The 24106-nt window shown below is 44.9% G+C and overlaps 1 protein-coding gene across 2 annotated transcripts in view; it reads right to left on the bottom strand.

Annotated features, from left to right (window-relative positions):
- CORO1C (coronin 1C) overlaps window positions 1-24106 on the bottom strand; it is an 83815-nt gene that overhangs the window by 4123 nt on the left and 55586 nt on the right. For both annotated transcript variants that reach the window (XM_005670752.4, XM_001929345.7), the window contains exons 3-8: window positions 22917-23039; window positions 8726-8855; window positions 6806-6987; window positions 5565-5684; window positions 4104-4208; window positions 2567-2712 (exon numbers count right to left, since the gene is read on the bottom strand). In XM_005670752.4, the coding sequence (XP_005670809.3) occupies window positions 2567-2712; window positions 4104-4208; window positions 5565-5684; window positions 6806-6987; window positions 8726-8855; window positions 22917-23039 (806 nt within the window). The remainder of the gene's footprint in view (window positions 1-2566; window positions 2713-4103; window positions 4209-5564; window positions 5685-6805; window positions 6988-8725; window positions 8856-22916; window positions 23040-24106) is intronic.

Here is a 24106-nt window from a genome sequence, read left to right as displayed (position 1 = left end):
AGGAGCCCACACTCAGCGCTCCCACTTCACAGAGGAGATGCCGGAAGAAGAGTAGCTACACTAGGAAATGGCAAATGGGAGACAAGAACCAGAAACAGAGCCTATGCGTTACGGTGACAGTTGGGTTCCAATTAATGGGGGCAGATCAACTGTGGGGAAACGATTAACACCACAGACAATGAATCACCTATGAGAAAGTTACCACATCAACAGCCAGGAGACCATACACCCCCATAGTATCAGAGCATCTAATACCCAGATGTCAACTTGAGGTGGCTGAACCTTTTAAGTTCAAATAGGACTTTTAAAAAGGACACGAAAACATCCCTAGGAATTGAATATTGGCATTGGAGCAAATCACATCACGCATTAACACTCAAGAAAAATGTGGAACTATCCAGAATGTGGCAAGAATGGGAACAGCAAGCCTGTGCTGTCTGCTCAAGGATGGGAGACTGGCCTGGGCTGCACAGCCAGCTCCGCCCCCACCTCACGGGGCCTCAAGGCCATCCCAGCCTTGACGGGGTGGTTATGAGGGAGAGAGGATCCGGACCGTGTGGTTAGCACAGGCCCCGACACATAACCAGCGCTCCAGAAACACTGAACAACTTCTACAGTTGTCCCTTGACACCCGCCAAGGGTTGGTCCCAGGGCCCCCAAGACAACAAAATCCATGGATCCGCCAGTCACGTACATAAAATGGTGCAGCATTTTGTATGTTAAATCATTCTAGGTTACTTACAATGCCCAGTGCAATGTAAATGCTATGTAAACAGCTGTAAATACAACAGAAATACTATGTAAACGGTTTCCCATGTGCCAGAAATTCAAGTTTTGTTTTTTGGAACTTTCTAGAATTTTAATTTCCAAATACATTCAATCCATGATTTAGAACTCATAGATACAAAGGGCTGACTGTGGTCTTTTAAATTTCTAGAGACAGTAACACAAATTGGTTCCCAAATCCTGAATGTAATTTTTAAGTTCAATCTATTTTGAACTACACTTTGATTAGTTTGACATAAGCCAAAATTTAGAATTATCTGTGACAGCTTTATTATTCTAGCTACAGAGCTAAATGTATTTAAAACAAAACAAAAAACCCCAAACACAGTGCTTAATATAAAAAAGGGCTCATGGGAGTTCCTGGTAGACTAGCAGGTTAAGGATTGGGCATTGTCACTGCTATGGCTCAGGTCCCTGCTGTGGGGTGGGTTTGATCCCTGGCCCAGGAAATTTTGTTTGTTTGTTTTTTCTTTTGTCTTTTTAAGGCTGTACCTGCAGCATATGCAAGTTCCCAAGCTAGGAGCTGCATCAGAACTAGAGTTGTCAGCCTGTACCACAGCCATAGCAACACGGGATCCAAGCCATGTCTGTGAACCACACTGCAGCTTGAGGCAAAGCCAGATCCTTAACCCACTGACTGAGGCCAGAGATCGAATCTGCACAGACAAAAAAAAAAAAGTAAAGAGAGAGGCTCATAAAAATTTATTTTTATTCTTAAAGATATAAATGTCAATTATTTGTGTGACCAGCTCAGCACACTTAGAAAAATGTCCATATAAACAGAGTGTAGGAGTTCCCGTCATGGCACAGCAGAAACGAATCTGACTAGGAACCAAGAGGTTGTGGGTTCGATCCCTGGCCTCGCTCAGTGAGTTAAGGATCTGGCGTTGCTGTGAACTGTGGTGTGGGTTGCAGACACGGCTTACATCCTGAGTTGCTGTGGCTGTGGTGCAGGCAGGCAGCTGTAGCTCTGATTGGACCCCTAGCCTGGGAACCTCCATATGCCATGGGTGTGGCCCTAAAAAGACAAAGAAAAAAACAAAACAAAAAAACAAAACCAAAGTGTATTCAATGTGTGGTATGAGCTCATGATAATCTACTGTTAGTTATTCTGTTGTTTAACATGGCCAGTAGTCAGGGAGCCTCACTTGATTATCTTTTGCCGACTAGTACTGAGTAAAAGGCTGTCCCTTAGGAAGATCGCTATTACTATGGAATATAAATTTGTTTTAAATCCAGAGTAGTACAGAGAGGTGAAGTTACAGCTGAGCTTCCTGAGCCAAGCTGACCTAATGCCCAATGCAGACCTCTGTTCCTCTAGTTTCAGATCCATGGAGTCCCCTACCCAGTTTGGAACCTGGCTAGTCCCTTTGCAGGACAGGAAAACCATCCCTTACTTCCACCCTAGGGACAGGCTCTCCCGTGGTTGTCTCCCAGGGGACACTGGCCACAGCTGTGGCCTGAAGACAAGGAATGATGGTTTCACTACTTAAAACAGAGTGTGACACACGCCAGCTAAGCCACTTAACAGCTGCATTTCAAGATTATAATCTGAAGAATGGGGAGGGCAGGGTAGATTAAAAGATCTGCAAAGGTCCCTTCCTGTTGTAACCCTCCATGTTTCTAAGCAAGGGCAGGAAATGAGATACTGATTCTATGATTCTGTCGCACGCACACAGGAGGAAGGACTCAGACACCTCAGATCGTGGGTGCTGTCCTGCCCTCACAGAAAGGCGGCCGGTGTGAGCAATGAGGACGCGTGGAGACACTGCTGCTTTACCTGGCAATCTCACATTTGTTAACGTCGAGTCCCCGCTTGGGCATGTAGCCCATCCCCCTCTGAGGCTCCTTGCTGCTGAACGTGTTGAGGTAGTGGACATACGGGGACTCATCCGTGATCTCGAAATAGCGGATACTGCTGTCGCCCTATGAGAAATTGGAGACAAGTCGGTGGGAAAGGCCCTGTTCAGCTGGGTGTCTCTCCCTGATAACAAGAGCGCAGGCCTGGACGTGGCCGCAGTGGCTGACCTTCCCCTCCCCTCTTCAGAGGTCTGCCTAAAGCACAGCCGAGCTCTCTTCCTGGCAGAGAAAGCCCTTGCTTCTGAACTCCTGCACGCCCTTGCCTGAGGCAGAGTCGGGGCAGAAAGGCTAACACCTCTGGCCAGCAACAGCACTGCCACTCAACTTCAACAAACAAAAGAATGAGCGGACCTAGAGGGCACTGACACCAATCAGATAATAAAAAGTAAAATTTTTCTAATGAAGAAATGTTAGTTTTAGGGAGTGCTCTTTAACTTCAGGCAATAATGTGGTCCCATCACAATGTGTCAGGTTCTGTGGTAATTCTGCTTAGAATGGTCACATTTGTTTGAAGACCTAAAGCATATGCTGGTCTGAGTTTATTATGTGATCCTAAACACTGAAGGCGGTCCTGCCTGGCAGAGGGGCGAGATGTAAAGGGAAGCAATAAATGGCTGTGTGGGAGGGACTCTGCCCCAACCTCCCTCTCCTTTCTCGTGATTTCCATTCGTTTCTACGATGTAATTCTCTAAAGCAATGGAAGAGAAGCTCATCGCACTCTAGTTGTTTCCCACATACTGCCAGGAACTGTCCACCCATGTTAACAACATCTGCAGTCTCCAGCAGCTGTTAACATCTGACGTAAACTGACTTTCAAGGAAACAGTCTAGATTGCAGGATTTAAGTAACTGACCTATAAAAATGTCAGGCAGGTCTGCAGTCCACTCCATCAACCGTGAACAGAAGTAAAAGCCCCAGCCTGAACCAGAAAGGGACTACCTAACAGGTTTGGGGAAGGGAACATGTTGGTAGCTCCATTTTTATTAATTCATTTACTTCAACTACAAAAATTCTATGGAAAACTGAGCCCACAAAAGAACAAGGACTATTGAGGGCACCAGCTTCTAAAATGAGGTAACAGTGATGATAATAATGCTACTGACACTGCTGTCAGACCAAGTTCATCAGGCGGGAGGAAGGTTTTCTGAGTTCGGCGTGGGACTTTCCTGTGACAGCTGTCACCTCCTGACACTGTAGCTGAGCCACATAACTGCAAGGCCTAGGCCTCAATGCTGACCTCCAGGAGTGAGAACCCTCTGGGGAGCCTCTGAGACCCTCAAAACCGGCACCTACGGAGCTGTTCTCTCTGCAATGGCCTGCCTACTAAATGTCTGAAGGATCAACTCTTCTTACTACAGGATTATTCATTTATTTATTTATTTTGTGTCTTTTCTAGGGCCGCACGCACGGCATCTACAGGATTACAACTAATATCAAACAGCAAAATCATGGTCTACCTTTCCGCATAAGTAAATGATACTGGTGTCAGGGTCATAGAAGGGCAGCAACACCCCATTGCTAGTGTCCATTTCATGGAGAGCAATTGGTTCCTCCATAGTTTTCTGGAAAAAAAAAGTAAACATATATATACACACATTTTTAAAAGATAAATTTTTATAAAATGATGCATTCTTTCATCCCTAATTAGGTTAAGCCATTTCCCTAAAATAGTAAGAGTTTAAACAACGCACGTATAATAGTCATTTGTGTAATTACCAATAAGAATGCTAAATGAGAATCAACTCATTGAAAGATGTTGATCTGACAATCACATCAGTGTGACTCCATAACAAAGTCGAAAAAGCCCTGCTCCTTTGTGACGACTTTCTTTTTTAAAAGTGCTTTTTTTGGGAGTTCCCGTCATGGCTCAGTGGTTAACGAATCCGACTAGGAACCATGAGGTTGCAGGTTTGATCCTGGTCTTGCTCGGTGGGTTAAGGATTCGGCATTGCCTTGAGCTGTGGTGTAAGTCGCAGACTCGGCTCGGATCCCACATTGCTATGGCTCTGGCGTAGGCCAGTGGTTACCCCTCCAATTCGACCCCTCGCCTGGGAACCTCCATATGCCTCGAGAGCAGCCCAAGAAATGACCAAAAAAAAAAAGTGCTTTTTTCTTATTAAAAAAATAAGCTTATGTCTTTTTTTTTTTTTTTTTTTTTTTTAAAGGGCCACATCTGCAGCATATGGAAGCTCCCAGGCTAGGGGTCGAATGGGAGCTGCAGGAGCTGGCCTACACCACAGCCACAGCAACGTGAGATCCAAGCCATGTCTGTGACCTACACCACAGGCAATGCCAGATCCTTAACCAATGACTGAGGCCAGGAATCAAACCCACATCCTCATGGATACTAGTCAGGTTTGTTACCACTGGTCCACAGCAGGAACTCCATTAACTTAAGTCTTTAAAAAATTAAAAGGTACAAGGAAAAAACATTAAAAAATCCCATATTCCAAAATCCTCCAGTCCAGTGGGTGGCAGAAACAATGCCCATGCTAGCCTGTTTCCTCCCAGCACAGACACACGCACACACAGATTAGAACCGTACCATATATGCAGAGGGGTACTTTTTCCCACTTGTGCTGTCATGAACATTTTCCCAAGCATGACTATTTTGATTTAGACATTTGATCTTGTTCTTTATAAAATATTTTAACTAAGTTTAGAACTTATTTCCCACGTCTAAAACGCTGGATTCTTCATGCATTCTTTCTAAAAACTACAGTCAACATAGACTCCCTGGGAGTATCAAGAATGCATTTTTAAAATACATTTGGCAATAAGTCTCCAGTGAGGATGAGAACTTCACATCTGACTGAAGCCAAACAGGAGTTGGGCAAACGACGCTAAGCATCCTATCTACTGAGCAACATGAAGCCCTGCTCAGAAAAGAGAAAACCTCAGGCTGGGAAGGCACGTACCGGGTTCCAGAGGGCCAGCTGCCGCTCGCTCATGCGGCTGAAACCCGTGGTGAAGACGTTGCCATCAGCCAGAAAGATGGCTCTCATGGGCCGCGCTCCTTCGTGAGCTTTCTCCTTCTCCTGGGTGAGAGAGAGCAAAGAGGCACCTCACACACACTCAAACTGCAAGAGGAAAAGTGGGGGACAGCGGGGGCTCAGACAGAAACCTAATCATGCCATTCACGTTAAAGGTGTGTGTGTGCATGTGCGCACATGTGTGTCAGCATTAACCACCTCTCCTCTATGGAGAAGGAGGAGGAAACAAGGCGACACCAAGGGATCTGGCTGAGGTCCCTGACAAGGGTGCCAAGATCGGACTGAGAAGCCTCAGCCCTTCCCCACCCCCTGCTGCCAACCCAAGTCCAGGTGCCACAAAAGCAAGATACACAAAAGGGCTCAAATGTTGGTTTCTCAAGAGCATGATGATAACCGGAAGGATGGATATACCCCATAGCATCTAGCAATCTCGCAGACTTGCTGGGCATCTCGCAAGTCTAGTCTGGTCAGCCCCTGCCTTAACCTCACTTGTCCAATGGGAGTGCACCAGTCCCACCCCTTGGAAGGTTCCAGTGCGGAAAGCAGGCTGCACGCGGCCTTGATAAACACTAGCCATGCCTATGGCACGACTCTTGAGAAGTTATCCTGGCAAAGAACCACCATATCTCAGAGAAGGGCAACGATGTGGCAGAGCAGGGCAGGAGCGAGGCATCTCTGGATCCAACACTTGCAGTTTCAACATGACTCAAGCCCCAAGTGTCCAGCTTTTGTCATGATGTGTGATTCCGCTGAGGCCTAGCTCAGGTGGTGGAAACCAGGATGCTGCGCTGTGAAGAGAACCTGCTGTGTCTCCTAAAGCCTTTAATAATCTCACCCTGCAGTCCTAAGCCAGCAAGCAGTCAACTCTGTGCATCAGCTGATCTAGACTTGTAAGTTCTTAGGTGGACTGATAAAAACTTTGCTTGTTTGTGAAAAACGGTCACCAAGCGAGAGGGAAGACTTGGGTAAAAGCTGGAGACACACAGAAGAGAAGGGCGACCAGAGACAGAAGCCGGGACACGCTTTTCCTGATTCACAGCGTGGCATCTGCACATGGCAGGGCCCAACTGACCAGAAGCCCCCTGTGGGCTCTGCCTTAGCAAGCAGAAATTCCTCACTCACTGAAGTGCTCCAGACACTGGGGCCTTTGCCTCAAGAATACTCACGGCAATGATCTCTTGTTTCCGAGGGTCGATGACTCTCACTTTCTTGTCCTTGGAGGCCGTGCAGATGAGGCTGCCGTTCCGGTTCCAGCTTACGTTGTAGATCATGTCCGAGTGCATGTCGTCCAAGTTTATGAGGGCTTCCCCCGTGCCCACGTTCCAGATGATGATGGCATTATCACAGCCTGAAAGCAAGTAAAACCACGCCCCTCAGAGGTTAGATACACCTGCACAACAAGACACTTGTGAAAACTACAAATACAGCAAAGAGCAGATGTACATACATATTGAAAGGAAGACGCTTATTCTGAGAAGCCCTACTTACTGGGAGTTAAAAACTGGAGTGACTAAGAAAAAAAACTGTGTGAAAGAAACCCTTTAAAGGACAAATACGGCTTGTTTGGGTTCATATGAAACTAAAACACAACCAGGGAGTTCCCATTGTGGTGCAGTGGAAACGAATACAACTAGTATCCATGAGGATGAGGGTTCCATCCCTGGCTTCGCTCAATGGGTTCGGGATCCGGTGTTGCCGTGAGCTGTGGTGGAGGTTGCAGATTCGGCTTGGATCCTGAGTTGCTGTGGCTGGGGCAAAGGCCAGCAGCTGTAGCTCTGATTTGACTCCTGGACTGGGAACTTCCATGTGCCACGGGTGTGGTCCTAAAAAAAATAAACAACAAGGAGTTCCTGTCATGGTGCAATGGTTAACGAATCTGACTAGGAACCATAAGGTTTTGGATTCCATCCCTGGCCTTGCTCAGTGGGTTAACGATCCGGCGTTGCCGTGAGCTGTGGTGTAGGTCACAGACGCAGCTCGGATCCCACATTGCTGTGGCTCTGGTGTAGGCCGGAGCAATGGTGTCTACAGCTCCAATTCGACCCCTAGCCTGGGAATCTCCATATGCTGCGGGTGCAGCCCTAGAAAATACAAAAAAAAATTCACATATACTCATGTAGCCACCATCGCAATCAAGATCTAGAACATTTCCATCACCCCACAAAGCTCCTTCCTGTCCTTTGTACTGCTTCTATACAAGAAGATAAAATCTCAAATTTTAGACAAAGAAAAAGAGTTCTGTAAGATGAAGCTTGGAAATGACATACATGCACAAGTGGGAGACAGGACTTGGTCACATGGGTTCACTGCAGTGCTATTTAACAGTAAAAAATCAGAAACAACCTCAATGTCCAAAAATAGGGGGCTGATTAAATAAACGGAGGTGTCCAGACAATGGACTATTAATGGAATTGTTAAAAATATCATCCAACCTTTAACAGCACATAAAAAGGACCACTGTGTACCCGTTAAGTGCAGAAAGCAGGTCACATGTAAAGTGTCTGAACTCATCTTTGTGGGTAAAAGTGTTTATATGCACAGAAATATCTTCTGGAAAGAAATATCAAAATGGTAATGATGTTTCTTCCAGGTAGTCATTACAAGTGATTTTTATTTTCTTCTTTTTGTTTTATATATATTTTCTCTATAATATACATGGACTACATGCATATGGAGAAAAACAAAAGTTATTTTTTAAAAGGAAAGGGGGATATTTGACCAACAGGATCACCCCAAAGTTGGCAGCAGCACCAGAACTGGAATCAGGGCCCCGGGCTCCCACTCAAGCTCCTTCTAATACATCAGAAATAAGTTAAAACTGAGATCCATAGAGGGTCTGCTGAAAAGCAATTATGTAAGTAGGTATGTGTCTGTTCATCTTCCTAAGCAGGAGGGCCACAGCTTGCCAAAGTGGCCTCAATGCACACTGAGGCTGGGGAACCCTTGCAGCTCAGGACCCCGTAGTGAATTCCTAACAACCTGCTTCGGAATTGCAGGCACACAATCAGAAAGCGTCTGCTGCTGCCACCATACACAGGCTGCAAGAAGGGGGCACCAGGAGAAAGCAGAGGCCCATGAGCTCCTACCTGCGCTGAGTAGCACATTGCGGGCCGTCGGGTGCCAGGCCACGATGCCAACTCTCTTTGAGTGGCCTTCTAAAATGACCACCGGCTCGGTCAGGGAAAGGGTGAGTCCATTTTCTGGGATCTGCCATACCTGTTGGAAAAGGAAGAAAGGTGAGGCATATGAAAGTGAATGGCTTTCCTTATCACAATGACTGTGATATGAGTTTGAAGCCTTGATCTGCATTAACAGGATATATGACGGTCTTGGGATGAAAGGCAGAATGTGGTGAAACACCTACAGCTGGTTATTCAAATGTAACAAAGAGCAGAATGTCCATAAGGTCTAAAAATGTTACCTCTCTGCTTGTATTTAACATTAGTGGAGATTTTATTTTATTTTAAATGCCCTGTTAAATTCAAAAACTCTCCAGTTAGAAGCATACAAAAAAATTGAAAGAAAAATACCAAGCAGTCATGAAGCACTGAGGTGAAAACCCTTAGTTAAGCCCATACTTCCTGAGGGGAAGGCAAACTCCATCCGCCAAAGGTTCTTTGGGGGTGGGGGGCACGGTTTTTCAAACATTATGTTTTCTATGATTTTATACTTGGAAATGAAAAGATATCTAATAGTTCCATAATATGTACTACAGAAATCTTACAACAGAAAAAAAAACTAGACCTCATCAAAATTAAAAACTTGGTGTTTTGTTTTCTTTTTCTTCTTCTTTTTTTTCTTTTGGCTTTTTGGGCCTGCATTTGTGGCATATGGAAGTTCCCAGGATAGAGGTTGAATCAGCTACAGCTGCAGGCCTCACCACAGCCACAGCAATACGGTATTCGAGTCGTGTCTGTGACCTACATACAACACAGCTCACGGCAATGCTGGATCCTTAACCCACTGAGAGAGGCCAGGGATCAAACCCGCATCCTCATGGATACTAGTTGGGTTCATTTCCACTGAGCCACAACAGGAACTCTATAAGCTTTTGTGTTTCAGAGGACTATCAAGAAAAGTGATAAGAGGTGTTCTCTTGTGGCTCAGTGGGTTAAGGATCAGGCATTGTTACTGAAGCAGCCTGGGTCACTGCTGTGGTGGGTTCAATCCATGGCCTAAGAATTTCCATATTCCATAGGCGTGGCCAGAAAAAAAAGTGACAAAACAACCCAAAGAATGGCAGAAAATAATTTTTACAAGTCATACATCTAATAAGGGACTCTTATCTTACAACTCAGTAAAAGGAAAAATAACTTGATTTTTTAAATAAGCAAGGAATCTATCTAGGTATTTCTTCAAGCGAGATATAGGAATGGCAAATAAGCACATGAAAAGATGCTCATTATTAGCCACCAGGGAAATATAAATGAAAACCACAATAAAATAGCATTTCACATCCACTAGGAGTTTGGAATCAAAAAACAAATAAGGGAGATCTCGTTGTCGTCTCCATAAGGATGTGGGTTCAATCTCTAGCCTTGATCAGTGGGTTAGGGATCCACGTTGCTGCAACCTGCAGCATAGGTCACACATGCAGCTTGGATCTGGCATTACTGTGGCTGTGGCGTAGGCCAGCAACTACAGCTCTGATTCGACACCTAGCCTACAGCTGTAAGAAGGGGGGAAAAAGACAAATAGCAAGTACTGACGAGGATTCAGAGCCTCAGAGAATTCAGAGCCCTGAAACACGCTGGTGGGAATGTAAGATAACACAGTTGCTCTGGGAAACAGTGGTCAAATACAGAGTTACCCCATGACCCAGCAATTTCACTCCTAGGAACCTCCCCAAGAGAAATGAAAATCTACATCTACACGAATACTGGTACACAGGTTTACAGCAGCATTATTTATAACAGCCAAAAGGTGGAAACAACCCAAATGTCCAGAAACTGATATATGGATAAACAACATCTGATAGGAAAAGGAGTATTTGACCACGCAAAGGAATGAAGTACTGACACTTGCTCCAAAGTGGACAAAGCTTGAAATTGCTAAGTGAAAGAAGCCAGTGACTGAAGTCCACATAGTGTAGGATTTGTGTCTATGAGATGTCCAGAAAGGAGATTAGGGGCTGCTCAGGGCTGGGGCCAGGGGTGCAACAGCTAAAGAACAGAGGGTTTCCTTTTGAGGTGGTGAAAACGTTCTAAAATCATCTGTGGTGATGGTGGTGCACACCTGTGAATATACTACAGAGCACTGAGCTGTACATTTTAAATGGGTGACCTGTATGTGAATTACTTTTTACATACAGTTAAAAGCCGTTAAAACCAGCTATTAGCTAACATTTAAGTTTATGAAAAGGCTACAGTTTAAAACATTACCTTCCTCTGTATGACGATTAAAAAACAAGTAAATTTTCTACCAAAAAAAGATTTTAGGGAACTAGTTCATAAGAAATTTAGCACTTGCCAGTGAAAAACTCATGCTCAACAGTGGAACAAGTGAGAAACAGAATTTTCCTTTGTTGGGGATTTCTAAGGAGGAGACAAACAACTGTCTGTTTTCAATCGCTCAGTGGAAGGCAGAGTCTGGATTGGGAGTGGTTAGGGTTCAGCTCAGTTCTGCTGTCCCACAAAAAATCACAACAAAAAGTCTGCCTGCCATCCTGAAGAATGCAGCAAAGTCATGAATTACATGATCATTCATAAACCTGCCTTTTGAGGGCCTCAGTTTAGGACATCACTTAATTTCTCCTGAATGCTCATTCAACAAATTTTCAACAAGGCAGGGAGTTCCCTGGTGGTCTAGTGGTTAGGACTCGCACTCACTGCTGTGGCACCACATTCAATCCCTGATCTAGGAACTAAGATCCCACATAAAGGTGCTGAACGCTGTGATCAAAAAAATAAAAGTTAAAAAAAAAAAAAAAGCCGAAAAAATTAAAAAAAAAAAAAACATTTAAAAAAAGGAGTTCTCGGAGTTCCCGTCGTGGTGCAGTGGTTAACGAATCCGACTAGGAACCATGAGGTTGCGGGTTCGGTCCCTGCCCTTGCTCAGTGGGTTAACAATCCGGCGTTGCCGTGAGCTGTGGTGTAGGTCACAGACGCGGCTCGGATCCCGCGTTGCTGTGGCTCTGGCGTAGGCCGGTGGCTACAGCTCCGATTCGGCCCCTAGCCTGGGAACCTCCATATGCCGCGGGAGCGGCCCAAGAAATAGCAATAACAACAACAACAAAAAAGACAAAAAAACAAAAATAAATAAATAAATAAATAAAAATAAAAATAAAAAAAGGAGTTCTCATGGTGGCTCAGCAGTAACGAACCCAACCAGTATCTATGAGGATGTGGGTTCAATCCCTGGCCTCGCTCAGCAGGTTAAGGATCTGACATAGCTGTGAGCTGTAGTAGTGCAGGTCGCAGATGTGGTGTAGGCTGGCAGCTGCAGCTCTGATTCAACCCGTAGCCTGGGAACCTCCATATGTCATGGGTGAGGCCCTAAAATATGATGATGATGATGATGATGACAAGGCAGATGTGAGCAAGCACGAGAGGCAAAAGGAATCTAGGAATCTACCTGGCCTCCCCTAACCCCTCCCCCAGACCACTGCCTCTCTCCACCGAAAGGGGCAGACTCTGACCCAGGCCCCTCTCCCCTGGGGGAATGGGCATCTGCTACCATCCATCATTACCTCTTTGCTTTCACCCTGATACGCACCATTTTTATTCAAGGATTTATGATCAGTAAAACTGCTCCACACTGAACTTGGTTATCTGAATATAAAACAGGACTAAAATTTTGAACAGAAGGAACAGAAAACAACTAATGATTTGATCAAAGCACAAAGTCGGGAGAGGAACAATTATGAAACAGGACTTTGGTGACTCAACAGGAAATGCATTTTGCAAGACGAATTCTGACCCACGCTTACAACAGAAAGAGTAGTGATATACCACCTGACGCCTCCAGATGGCAGTGTGACCACTGGCTGCTGGATTTTTCCCACAGGGATCGTAAAACCTTCAGTGCCTGACCCACCATGATTAAATAGTGCCTTTTCTAAATCCCTAATGAGGCGTGGAGTGATGGGAGGCTTTGGATATAACCAGCATTTCCTGCTTAAATATGAGGGTGGAAGTAGAGCTCATAACAGGACTTCATCTTCTCCTTTCTCTAGTTTCATCTTTTCCTTGGATTGCCAGGAGATTTTGATGGAGCAAAACGCTTATTATGCAATTTTGAAAACGAGAAACCTCTCTGTCCCTCCTCTGTCTCACTTTTGGCAGATTCAATGGTCTCCTCAACAAGGCTTATGCATTTTCATCCAGGCACCTAACCCATCTCACGATCTCAGTCACTCAGCCATGTAGCTCTTTCCTTGAGTAACCACCACAGCACAGGCCTGTTACCAGGCAAGGAGGGAAGGATAACACAGGCTCCGCTCTCAAGGGGTTTACAATCTAAAAAAGCAGAGGTGTCTATGAGACTGGAAGCCAGACAGCAAAGACAAGCAGCTGGCTGGAGCAAGGGCTCTGAAGCCAGAGACCTTGGTGCAGATCCTGCCTGGGGCCTCTTACTGTGATGGTCCTGGGCAAAGAGCTCAACATCACTGCGCAGGGAAGAATCAGGACCTGTACTTCCTAGGGCTGCTTTGAGGATTAAATGCATTAACACTGCCTGGCACACAGTCACCTCCAATGCAGTGCAGGGGTGAGGAATATCCTGATTCTGCTATCAGCTGCAGGACCTTGGGGACATTCACCTAAACATTTGGGGCTTTGAGTTTCCTCATCTATAAAATGAGTCTATAATAATGAACCTGTCCTCACTGGGCGTGTCTGGAGACCAATGTGGTAACATGAATACAAAGCACTCAGAATAATGCTAAGGCAGGCTGTGGGTTAAGTGTTAGCTGTGGTTATTACATGTCCTTTTCACTAGGAAACCACAGTCTACGTCACCAGTGTGACGCTCGGGTAAGCTCAGTGCTGAGTAAAAATTAGGTTACCTTCTTGCTACCGAAGCTTGGTACATCCAGGAAGGCTCCCGGAGGAGACAACCTCTAAGGATGAATAGGAGTTAGGTGACAGGTGGAAGCAGGAAAGATGAAATGGGAGAAGGAAGGAAGGAAATCAAGTATCCAGTTTAAAAGCAAAAAACACAGACGCAGAGAGCAATTTTCTAAAGAGTAGATGCTCCAAAAAGGCTGGCTGAGGGGCATGACGGGGAAAAGCACCACGTATAAAAGACAACACAGGCACAAGGATTCCCACGGGAAGACACAGTGACAGCAAAGCCTGTGTGATGAAACGCAAAGACACCGGGCACTCTGGCCTGTGCTGGGAATAAAGGCAGCTTGTTCTCCAGTGGGCCTTGGGGAAGAGCCGCACATCTGTAAGTCCTTCCACACGAGGCCAACGCCCCCCTGGTCAGTGCCTGCTGGCCCTGTTCACAGGCCTGTTGTCACATGCTCTCTGCTGCTGCCAGGAATGGCCTTCCACAGACTGAAGAGGTCATGTGGAGTCCCATTCAGTCCCTGTCCGGTTTCTTGTGTGTAACCTGGGACACAGCCCAGGGTGGTGGTGGAAAGGACCTGACCTGGCTGTCAGAAGACATGGGCTCCTGTCAGGGCTGGAACACCAACTGGCTACGTCAGCATTAAGAAAGGACCTTACTCCTGAAAGCCTTGACTTCCCTGCATGGTACTGGGGACAGCATCAGCTCTGCTTCCTCAGGGGTAACTGGAAAGGTCAAACGAGTTGAATCACGCTGCACCCCCAAGCACTACCCGAATGGGAAATACCGCAAACAGGGTGACCTTTGACAAAATCGTCACTCCTTGGGCCTGTGCTTCCTGAGCGGTAAAGCGGGACATACTCCTGCCTTATTGTGCTGTTAACAAGGATTAAATATAGTCACCACATAAAGGTTTCAAACAGCGCGTGGCAAATAAAAAGATCTACTACATGTTCACCATTACTTTTCTTGCTATAACTGTGACCACTATGACCTCAACATGTATTTTACATCTGAATGTCAGGATTCTGTGGAATGAAATTAATTTGCCTTTAAATTAATGCAGCCCTGTACCCAACTACCTAATTTATGTCCAAGATATCCTATGTGTGAAAGCTCTAGCTAGTGCCTGGGCCAATTAGCACAAATGAGATCAGCTCTGATCTCTAGGCTGGTCCCTTAGCTTTTCTCAGCTCCACGGCCAGTTAGTACGTTAATACCAATCAGCTTTTGCAAAAACATATGTGGTGAGTAGAAAGGCAAACGGACATCCAGCATCCTCTGCTGTGCATCGCAGCACGGCAAGCACTCCAAGCTATCCTCTTTCCTCTTGGGTTTTTTCTTTGCTTTTCTTAAAAAGTACTGTGTATGTCTGGAATGTTTTACATGGACAACACATTACTATAGTAACATTAGGTCTTGTTTTGCTTTGAAAGAAAGGGAAAAAAACACCATCAGTCCCTAGGGCTTCCAGATGAAAAAGTGAATCAATCGGTGAAAACCCAAACAAGGTTCTGGAAAAATACAACTTTTAAGCACACGTTCAGGAACCACTGCCTCACTGGCATCCTTGTCCCAAATGAATTTCTGAATATGGAAAAAGGATAGGGCAAGAGAAGCATTCTAACAAGGACACAATGAGGAAGATTTTAAAAAGTGGCTTTCTCTCAAGTAGTGATTTTAAAGTATAAACTTGTTTGATGGTTTTATTTCTCCAACACAGCACAAATTGAAAGCAAACAAAACACAGAGTGTTTCCAAACACTGCTTCTCTATTTTAATCACCCACCAAGAACTTGCTACTGGGCTAGGCACTAGAGTTACAGCCATAAAAAAGACTATTCCTCCCAAAGGCCATATTTTTTAAAGGCTAAGGAAACCAATTCCAGAGGAAAAATGAGGGAAAAAGCTGATCTGAAGAGACAGGAAGAGGCTGGTACTCTGTAGCAGCTGCAGAGCAGCACGACCCCTACAGAAGCCACTGATGCAACAACCCCAAGGGGTAGGATGCAGAGTCAGGACATTCCTAAGTGAACCGTGACATTGAGAACAACATTGGTTTTGAGAAAATCAAGAGCTGAGATTTCAGTTCCGATGTGCCAAAGTTATAATGCCCGCCTGGCAAATGGCCCAGACGCAATCTGTACAGGATGGAAATAACACGAAGCCGGGCTGAATGGCTGGGAGGGGCAGGAGTCCTGGGGAGCATGCTCATCACCAACTACATCACTTCCATCTTGATTTCAAGGCAAAAACTGCATCAGCACAATTGACAACAGAAGCAAAAATGGGTAAAACAGGGAGTTAATTTTTGTTAATTTCCAAAGGAGTGTAAGACTGAGCTGGGAAAAGTGTCCATTTAAACTTCATCTGGGACCAATGAGAGCGTGTGGGTGAAGACAAATAAGAATGTTCTGCCTGCAAGATCCTTCCCTCTCTCAGACTCTGGGAGAACCTATTATGCAACCCCACTGTCTGAATTAACCAGTTTTTGCATTTGTGTTTGGTTACCTCCCAGCAGATAAGGGACATTGTTGAATCAACATCATTCACTAAACTTACTTTGGCTGCTCTCTGTTACTTAAAGCACTGTTATTTTCTTGGAGCTAAAATTTTCCCAAGTAAAACACTTAACAGCTAGAATCTTTAAAACTCTCTCTGAGAAGATTTTGTTGGAGATAAGAACTCACAATACCAAAAATGGGGAAATCCTAGGAACACGGTATAGTTTCCGGGAGGAGGGCTTATAGCATTGCTATCTGCTGGTACAAAACATCACTTCAAAAAGTAGTACAACCAAGGCAAACTACGCCCATATAATTTACTTTGAGGCTGTGTAAAGAAGCCATCTCTAAAAGATGAAGGCATGCACCGTATGGCTGGCATTCCTTCTCTAAAAATGCAACCAATGTAACATCACTACCACAGAATCAATGCTCACGAAATTAAGAAAGTACTGCCTAAATGGGGAGGGTGTAATGCAATTACACTATCAATACAAAAAGCAGTTTTTAAGATTAATTTAGTCACTTTCCAGTTCATTTGGCGAACTGGTTCTACTGTATTTTTTTCTACTGAATTACTTACTAAAAATATTATTACTGCTATGAATCCACTATGAGCATATATTAAAACTCAATGCAGGAGTTCCCGTCATGGCTTAGTGGTTAAAGAAACTGACTAGGAACCATCAGGTTATGGGTTCCATCCCTGGCCTTGCTCAGTGGGTTAAGGATCCAGCGTTGCCGTGAGCTGTGGTGTAGGTTGCAGATGCGGCTCAGATCCCATGCTGCTGTGGCTCTGGCGTTCCGGCGGCTACAGCTCCGATTTGACCCCTAACCTGGGAACCTCCATATGCCACGGGAGCGGCCCTAGAAAAGGCAAAAAGACAAAAAACAAAACAAAAAACCCTCAATGCAAAAAAAAAAAACAAAACCTCCTCATTAACGCTTATACCATCCTTGATTCTCTCAAATGCCTTATTTATTTATTTAATTGGGGGGGGGTGTCTTTTTTAGGGCTGCACCTTCGGCCTATGGAAGTTCCCAGGCTGGGGGTTGAATCAGAGCCATAGCCACCAGCCTATGCCACAGCCACAGCAATGCCAGATTCAAGCTACGTCTGCAACCTACACTGCAGCTTGTGGCAACACCAGATCCTAAATCCATGGAGTGAGGCCAGGGATTGTAACCCACTGAGCCACCAAGGGAATGCCCACGATTTATTTTTTTAAACAGGTAAGGAAACTGAGGCTGAGAGCCTTTGAAGGACCTGGGCTGTCCTCAGCATCCTTTCTCTGCTGGAGCTAGGCCTTGACTCACCATCTCTATCTGCAGCTCCTGGGCTCCTACCAGGAGTAGACACTTAGGAAATTACAGAGAAGTTTTCTGGTTGTTCGTTTTTTATTTAGCAAATGCTGTTGTTTGAAACCATTCGATCCATCATACGGTTGCTCTTCTACCTTCAGGAGAAGAAAGTAAAACTGAGATATTAAGAAGCATATGGAATAGGAGAAGATCAAATACTTCTTTAAAATTTGTTTCAGGAGTTCCCGTCGTGGCTCAGCAGTTAATCAACCTGACTAGTATCCATGAGGACTCGGGTTTGATCCCTGCCCTTGCTCAGTGGGTTAAGGATCTGGCGCTGCCGTGAGCTGTGGTGTAGGTAGCAGACACAGCTCAGATCTAGCACTGCTGTGGCTGTGGTGTAGGCCGGGTAGCTGCAGCTGCACCTGAAAAAGGACCCCTAGCCTGGAAACCTCCATATACCACGGTGTGGCCCTAAAAAAACAAAAGACGAAAGAAAAAAAAATTTGTTTCAACTGCTGGGTTATTAAAGTTTTTGTAATTACCCCAATATTAATAACAAAAGATTTCAGGACATATGTGATTAAAATATCAGCGCCATACTTAAGGGCTTAAAAAAAAAAAACTAGGAGAAAGATTCATCCCAAAGTGTGACTGAATTTACAAAATGTTCACTGGCAATACCAATAAAGGGGCAACAGTAGAGGATTCTGGGTAGATGGTGGTGTGAGTGGCAGCACAGTTTGAGAATCTTCCCAATTCCCCCAATAAAAACACAGGACAGGCAGATAACAAACAAAAACACAGGAACAATATTTACACAAAACTGGTGATAACCCAGAAGCAACTGGGTGAAGGAAAACCACCAACAGCCACATGACCCGTGTGCTATTGGCCTCTGTGTAAAAAAGTCATGGAGCAGCGACAGGGTGCCCCACAGACCGGAGAAGAGCAGGACAATACGCGACCACGATGAAAACCAGGTATTTGCCTTCTTCAACAGCAGGTGAGAACAGGGTCCTGAAATAAAAAAGGTCTGAAGGGGCTGGACCAATCCAGACCCCAGGCCTCCAGAAACCAACCAGAGAGGGCTCCCTACTGAGACAGGCTGACACTGAGAAGAAGCCCAAGAAAGGGAATCAATCCAGAGGAGGACAGAAGATGGACAAAGGAATCTGAGGCCAAATAAAAACTGGTCAGGAAACCTCAGAGAGCAAGCCACCATGTTTCTGACATAGTACCTAAAAAAGACAGAAGAGGGAGCCCTGTGAAGAGGGAGCCTTGTGAAGCTGAAACAGGTGTATGAAACCAAGCCATCCTCTGAAGCCCAGGAAAACTAAATTCACATATAAACAAGGGGGAGGGAAAGTCAAAGTTCCCCCCCCCAAAAGAGGATAAGGTACAGAAGAACAGCTCTATAGACAAAATAAGAATCGGGGCGGTGGCGGGGGGGGCCAGTGTCCTAAGTCCAGCTCCAAAAAAAGATGAAAACTACCATACAAGTTACAAAACAAGTTTAAAAATATTATTAAGAAAACAATACAAAACAGGAAACATTACAAATCAGTACTTGGGAAAACTCAAAAGGTGGTAGAAATCAAGAAAAAAAAAAAAAATAGGGGAGTTCCTGTTGTGGCGCAGCAGAAACAAATCTGACTAGAAACCATGAGGTTTTGGGTTTGATCCCTGGCCTCACTCAGTAGGTTAAGGATCCGGTGTTGCCGTGAGCTGTGGTGTGGGTCGCAGACGTAGCTCGGATCTGGCATTGCTGTGGCTGTGGAGTAGGCCAGCGGCTAGAGCTCCAATTCAACCCCTAGCCTGGGAACCTCCATATGCCTCGGGTGTGGCCCTAAAAAGCAAAAGCTAAATAAATAAATAAATATGCTTTCAGTAATCATGATGGCAGTGATAGTACTGGTCTTTGGAGTGTGAGGCTATTGTACGTATACTGTGAAAACACCAACGAGATAGATTAGGATATTCTAATTCATCCCAAGTCCTTCAGAACTAGGTTTCTTTGTCTGGAAGAAAGGAGACAGAGAAGTATTATTAAAGAAGTAAGGTAAAAAGTCTATAGTCCAGAATGTGAACTGCAAAGATTAAGATGAAGTCATGAGGTATTATATCTTGAAATACATATGTATCTAGCTGAATTCACTGCACAGTAACAGTGAACATCCTGAAGCACCCAGACAGTAATCTAGAAATTCCATTTTCCATTAAAAGAAAGCAGAATTTCTGAGAGACATGGCTGATTTGAGGTGTGGGGCCAGAAGATGTTCAAGATGGGCCTGGGACATTCCGAAGAGCATGGAACAACAGAAACAAGCAGGGTCATGGCAGAAGGACTTGGGCACCTCGAAGATGTTCCCATTAACAAAGACTGGATACCTGAAGTTGGAGAGAAGAATTGTAATGGATCAAAATCCATGAAATACATGCAAATCCATGAGTTCAATGTCATCATTTTGAGAGCCCTAAAAAACTGCTGGACCTTGGAGTTCCCATCGTGGCACAGTGGTTAATGAATCCGACTAGGAACCATGAGGTTGCAGGTTTGATCCTTGGCCTTGCTCAGTGGGCTGACGATCCAGCGTTGCCGTGAGCTGTGGTGTAAGTTGCAGACTTGGCTCGGATCTGGCGTTGCTGTGGCTGTGGTGTAGGCCAGCGGCTACAGCTCCAATTAGACCCCTAGCCTAGGAACCTCCATATCCTGCGGGAGTGGCCCTAGAAAAGACAGAAAAAAAAAAAAGAAGAAGAACTGCTGGACCTAGGTGCTGGATATCAACTGCTGCACAAACCACAAAAGAGCAAAAGCGAGGCATCTTGACACCAGGTACCTCCTGAGGGAGACCAGAGCATGAGCTTTTGTCAAAGGGATGGAATCTGAATTTATTTATTTTTTCCTCTTCTTTTCTTTTCATGGCTGTACCTGCAGCATATGGAAGTTCCTGGGCTAGGGGCTGAATGGGAGCTGCAGCTGCCAGCCTATACCAGAGCCACAGCAACAATGGATCTGAGCTGCATCTAAGACCTACACTGCAGCTTGAGGCAATGCTGGATCCTTAACCTGCTGAGAAGAGGCCAGGGATCAAATCCTCATGGACACTGTGCCAGGTTCTTAACCCAGTGAGTCACGACGGAAAACGCCCAGAATCTGAATTTATTCACACTCCAGGACCCAGTTGCCAACTTGAGGGAATGTGAAAGACAGGGGAGCATGATGAACTGGATCATGAGGCTGCAATCAGCAAAATCTGAAGGTACAGGGCAAAGGTCAGGCTCCTTCAATAAGAAAAGGATGGAGGAGGAACCTGTAGATTAAAAAAGACTTGAAAGACACACCAATTTTTTAAAACTTGGAAGAATAAGCCATCTAGAGACACACACTTGAGTGATTAAAACCACAAAGAAAGGCAAGGAAGTGAGTGGAGGGAGGGACAGCTGGGGACTGGGATGGGGCACAGGGAAGAGTCTGGGAAGGCTGGGAAAGTTCCACTTCTTGACCTAGGGTGGCGGCAACCGGGTGTTCACCCTGCAATAAATCTCTTAATTTACTTTTCCATTTAAATGAATTCACTTAAAAATTTGTTCAGTGTGTTTTATAACATGAAGATTTTTTTAAAAAAGAGCAACAGGACCGATAATGCTGAAGATGGGGAGGGATGGATCAAACCCGCTTCTCCAAGAAAGGTTAGGACACTTAGTTTAAGATTTTGGCATCAGGTCTAAATACTGTTCCTTTCCCTGAGCAAAATGTGTCTGTTGTCATTAAAATGATCAACTTAGCAAGGCATGTTAAATGGAACAATTCCTTTTAATAGCAGCATATTTTTTTAATACGCTTTGGCTGCCAAAATCATGAGATCACAGGAGGAGTTATCCTCAGCCAAAAGTCCATGAGGAAAAATGGGTAAATGTTTAAGTGGCACACACAGTTCAGGAATTAATGTGTGTTCATGTAAAACAATTTTAATTAATAAAGTCTTCCAAACAATGTTTCTGAGTCTGGTTCAGTGCACAGAAAACGGAGAGGGCAACAATAGCAGTGTGGTGCTCCTGGCTCTACACCTGCAGAGGGTGAGTGTGCCTGTAATGTGACGGGGACGACCGTCCCTCACGCTAGGATGGACTTCAGAACTCATGCCCAACCTTTCCAACGGGTGTGGGGCGAAGATTAACAATGGATCCAAACCCATAACTACATGTGAAAGCTAAGAACATAACTAAGGACAGGAAGCTATAACTTCACAGGTACCCCAAAGCCTGGTTTCATACACAACCCACTTTTGGAATCTAAACTAGGGAATGTAAAGAACTTAACTTTAAAACTCTTTCAGGAGTTCCTGTCGTGGCGCAGTAGTTAACAAATCCAACTAGGAACCGCGAGGTTGCGGGTTTGATCCCTGCCCTTGCTCAGTGGGTTAAGGATCCGGCATTGCCGTGAGCTGTGGTGTAGGTCGCCGATGCGGCTCAGATCCCAAGTTGCTGTGGCTCTGGCCTAGGCTGGCAGCTGTAGCTCCAATTAGACCCCTAGTCTGGGAACCTCCACATGCCGAAGGAGCGGCCCTAGAAAAAGGCAAAAAGACAAAAATAATAAATAAATAAATAAATAAAACTCTTTCAAGTTGGTTGTCTGTACAGCTGCATAAAAAAGACTTTCTTAACCGGGGCCCACTAGACATTAGCTTGGAAATTAGCACTTGCTGAAACTCTACTATCGCTCAATATCTGTTTCATATCCCATTTATCTGTATAACCTTTGATATTGTTTCACTGTAATGTGCAAATTCATGCTAGCAATTTTTTCTCTCCTTTTTTTGGGATAAGGAAGAACAAGTGATCCAATTACAGAATTACTGTAAAGTCGTTTTACTTTTCCTAAATTCTTCTCACCAAGCAGATGGGTCAACTGCACACAGGCACGCATGCACACACACATTCATCCAAAAGAAGAGGGAGTTCCCGTCGTGGCACAGTGGTTAATGAATCCGACTAGGAACCATGAGGTTGCGGGTTCGATTCCTGCCCTTGCTCAGTGGGTTAACCATCTGGCGTTGCCGTGAGCTGTGGTGTAGGTCACAGACGCGGCTCGGATCCTGCGTTGCTGTGGCTCTGGCGTAGGCTGGCAGCTGTAGCTCTGATTCGACCCCTAGCCTGGGAACCTCCATATGCCGCGGGAGCGGCCCAAGAAATGGCAAAAAGACAAAAAAATAAATAAATAAAAGAAAAAAAAAAAAGGCAAAGAAAAAAAGCACACAGAGGACCACTTCTTTATATAGGGGCTTGTAAAACGGCTGGTTTCCTGTTAACCTGAATGTTGCTAAATTCTTGTATAATCCAATGGACGATCAAAAGTACTAATTTTTTTTTTTTAATTTTTATTTTTTGCATTTCAAGGCCACTCCTCTTTGAAAGTCTCGCTGGCCTATGGGCCTACCACACTCAAGGGACTTACCATAACTGTGCAGTCCTCTGAACCGCTGGCAATGACCTGATCATTATGTGGGCACCAGTCTATGTCCAGCACCGGTCCTGTGTGGCCACATACTGTAGGGTAGGACTTGTCGATCCGACCAGTCTAAAAGGAGAGAGAAACAGATCTGTTACGTAACACCAACACCACAGAGAATGTACGTTTTCTCAGGCCCATTTCTCCTTCATTACTTCTACCCCACACTCTCAACAATCTACATATGATGATGTTCACATCGGCCAAGGTCAAATGGTAATTTTACATCAACCTGCCTTTCTAGAAACAGTTACTACCACGGACATACCATCAAATTGAGGCTCTAAATTTCCAGAACCACAAAGACTTTTTTAATCAACAGCATTAACAGACACGGCGAAAGAGAATACAAGAGTCTTTTTACCAAAATACAATTCTAACAATAACAAAGTGTAAATTATAGGTGCGCTTTTACTGTTTAAAAAAACCAAACTTGGTATTATTCAAAATGGAAAATATAACCTTTAACATAGTAAGCTAACACCCTTGAACATATAAATTAACTGTTCTGGAAGCGCATGGCACTGTGAGCAAGCAAAGTTTAAGATAATAAAAAGAAAAGCTTTAACCACTGCTTAGTGGCTGAAGACATAGTACTTTTTAATGACTCAGTCATTCTGCTGCCTTCAATCAACAGAAATGCCAGCCAAGCTTTCTAATTAACCACCTCAGATCTTAACTACTACCCAGTTCCACATCTCATTAAGAATACAATTTTTTTTTTTAAATTTATGACTGCACCTGGGGCATACAAAAGTTCCTTGGTCAGGGATTAAATCCAAGCTGCAGCTGCAACCTACCCCCAGTGGCAACACCAGATCTTTAACCCACTGTGCCGGGCCAGGGATCAAACCTGTGCTACTGCAGAGACAATGCCAGATCTTTAACCTTCTGTGCCACAGAGGGAACTCCAAGAATACAATTTTTTTTTTTTTTTGTCTTTTGTCTTTTTGTTGTTGTTGTTGTTGTTGCTATTTCTTGGGCTGCTCCCGCGGCATATGAAGGTTCCCAGGCCAGGGGTTGAATCGGAGCTGTAGCCACCAACCTACGCCAGAGCCACAGCAACGCGGGATCCGAGCCGCGTCTGTGACCTACACCACAGCTCACGGCAACGCTGGATCATTAACCCACTGAGC

The sequence above is a fragment of the Sus scrofa genome, chromosome 14 (genome assembly GCF_054392235.1).
Source record: "Sus scrofa isolate SSC_HxYL_T2T_F1_AM1 chromosome 14, Sscrofa_HxYL_maternal_Yorkshire_Landrace_v2.0, whole genome shotgun sequence".
NCBI classification, from domain to species: domain Eukaryota; kingdom Metazoa; phylum Chordata; class Mammalia; order Artiodactyla; family Suidae; genus Sus; species Sus scrofa.
The sequence above is the reverse complement of the archived record's forward strand: the minus strand, read 5'-3'. Positions and strand labels throughout refer to the sequence as shown.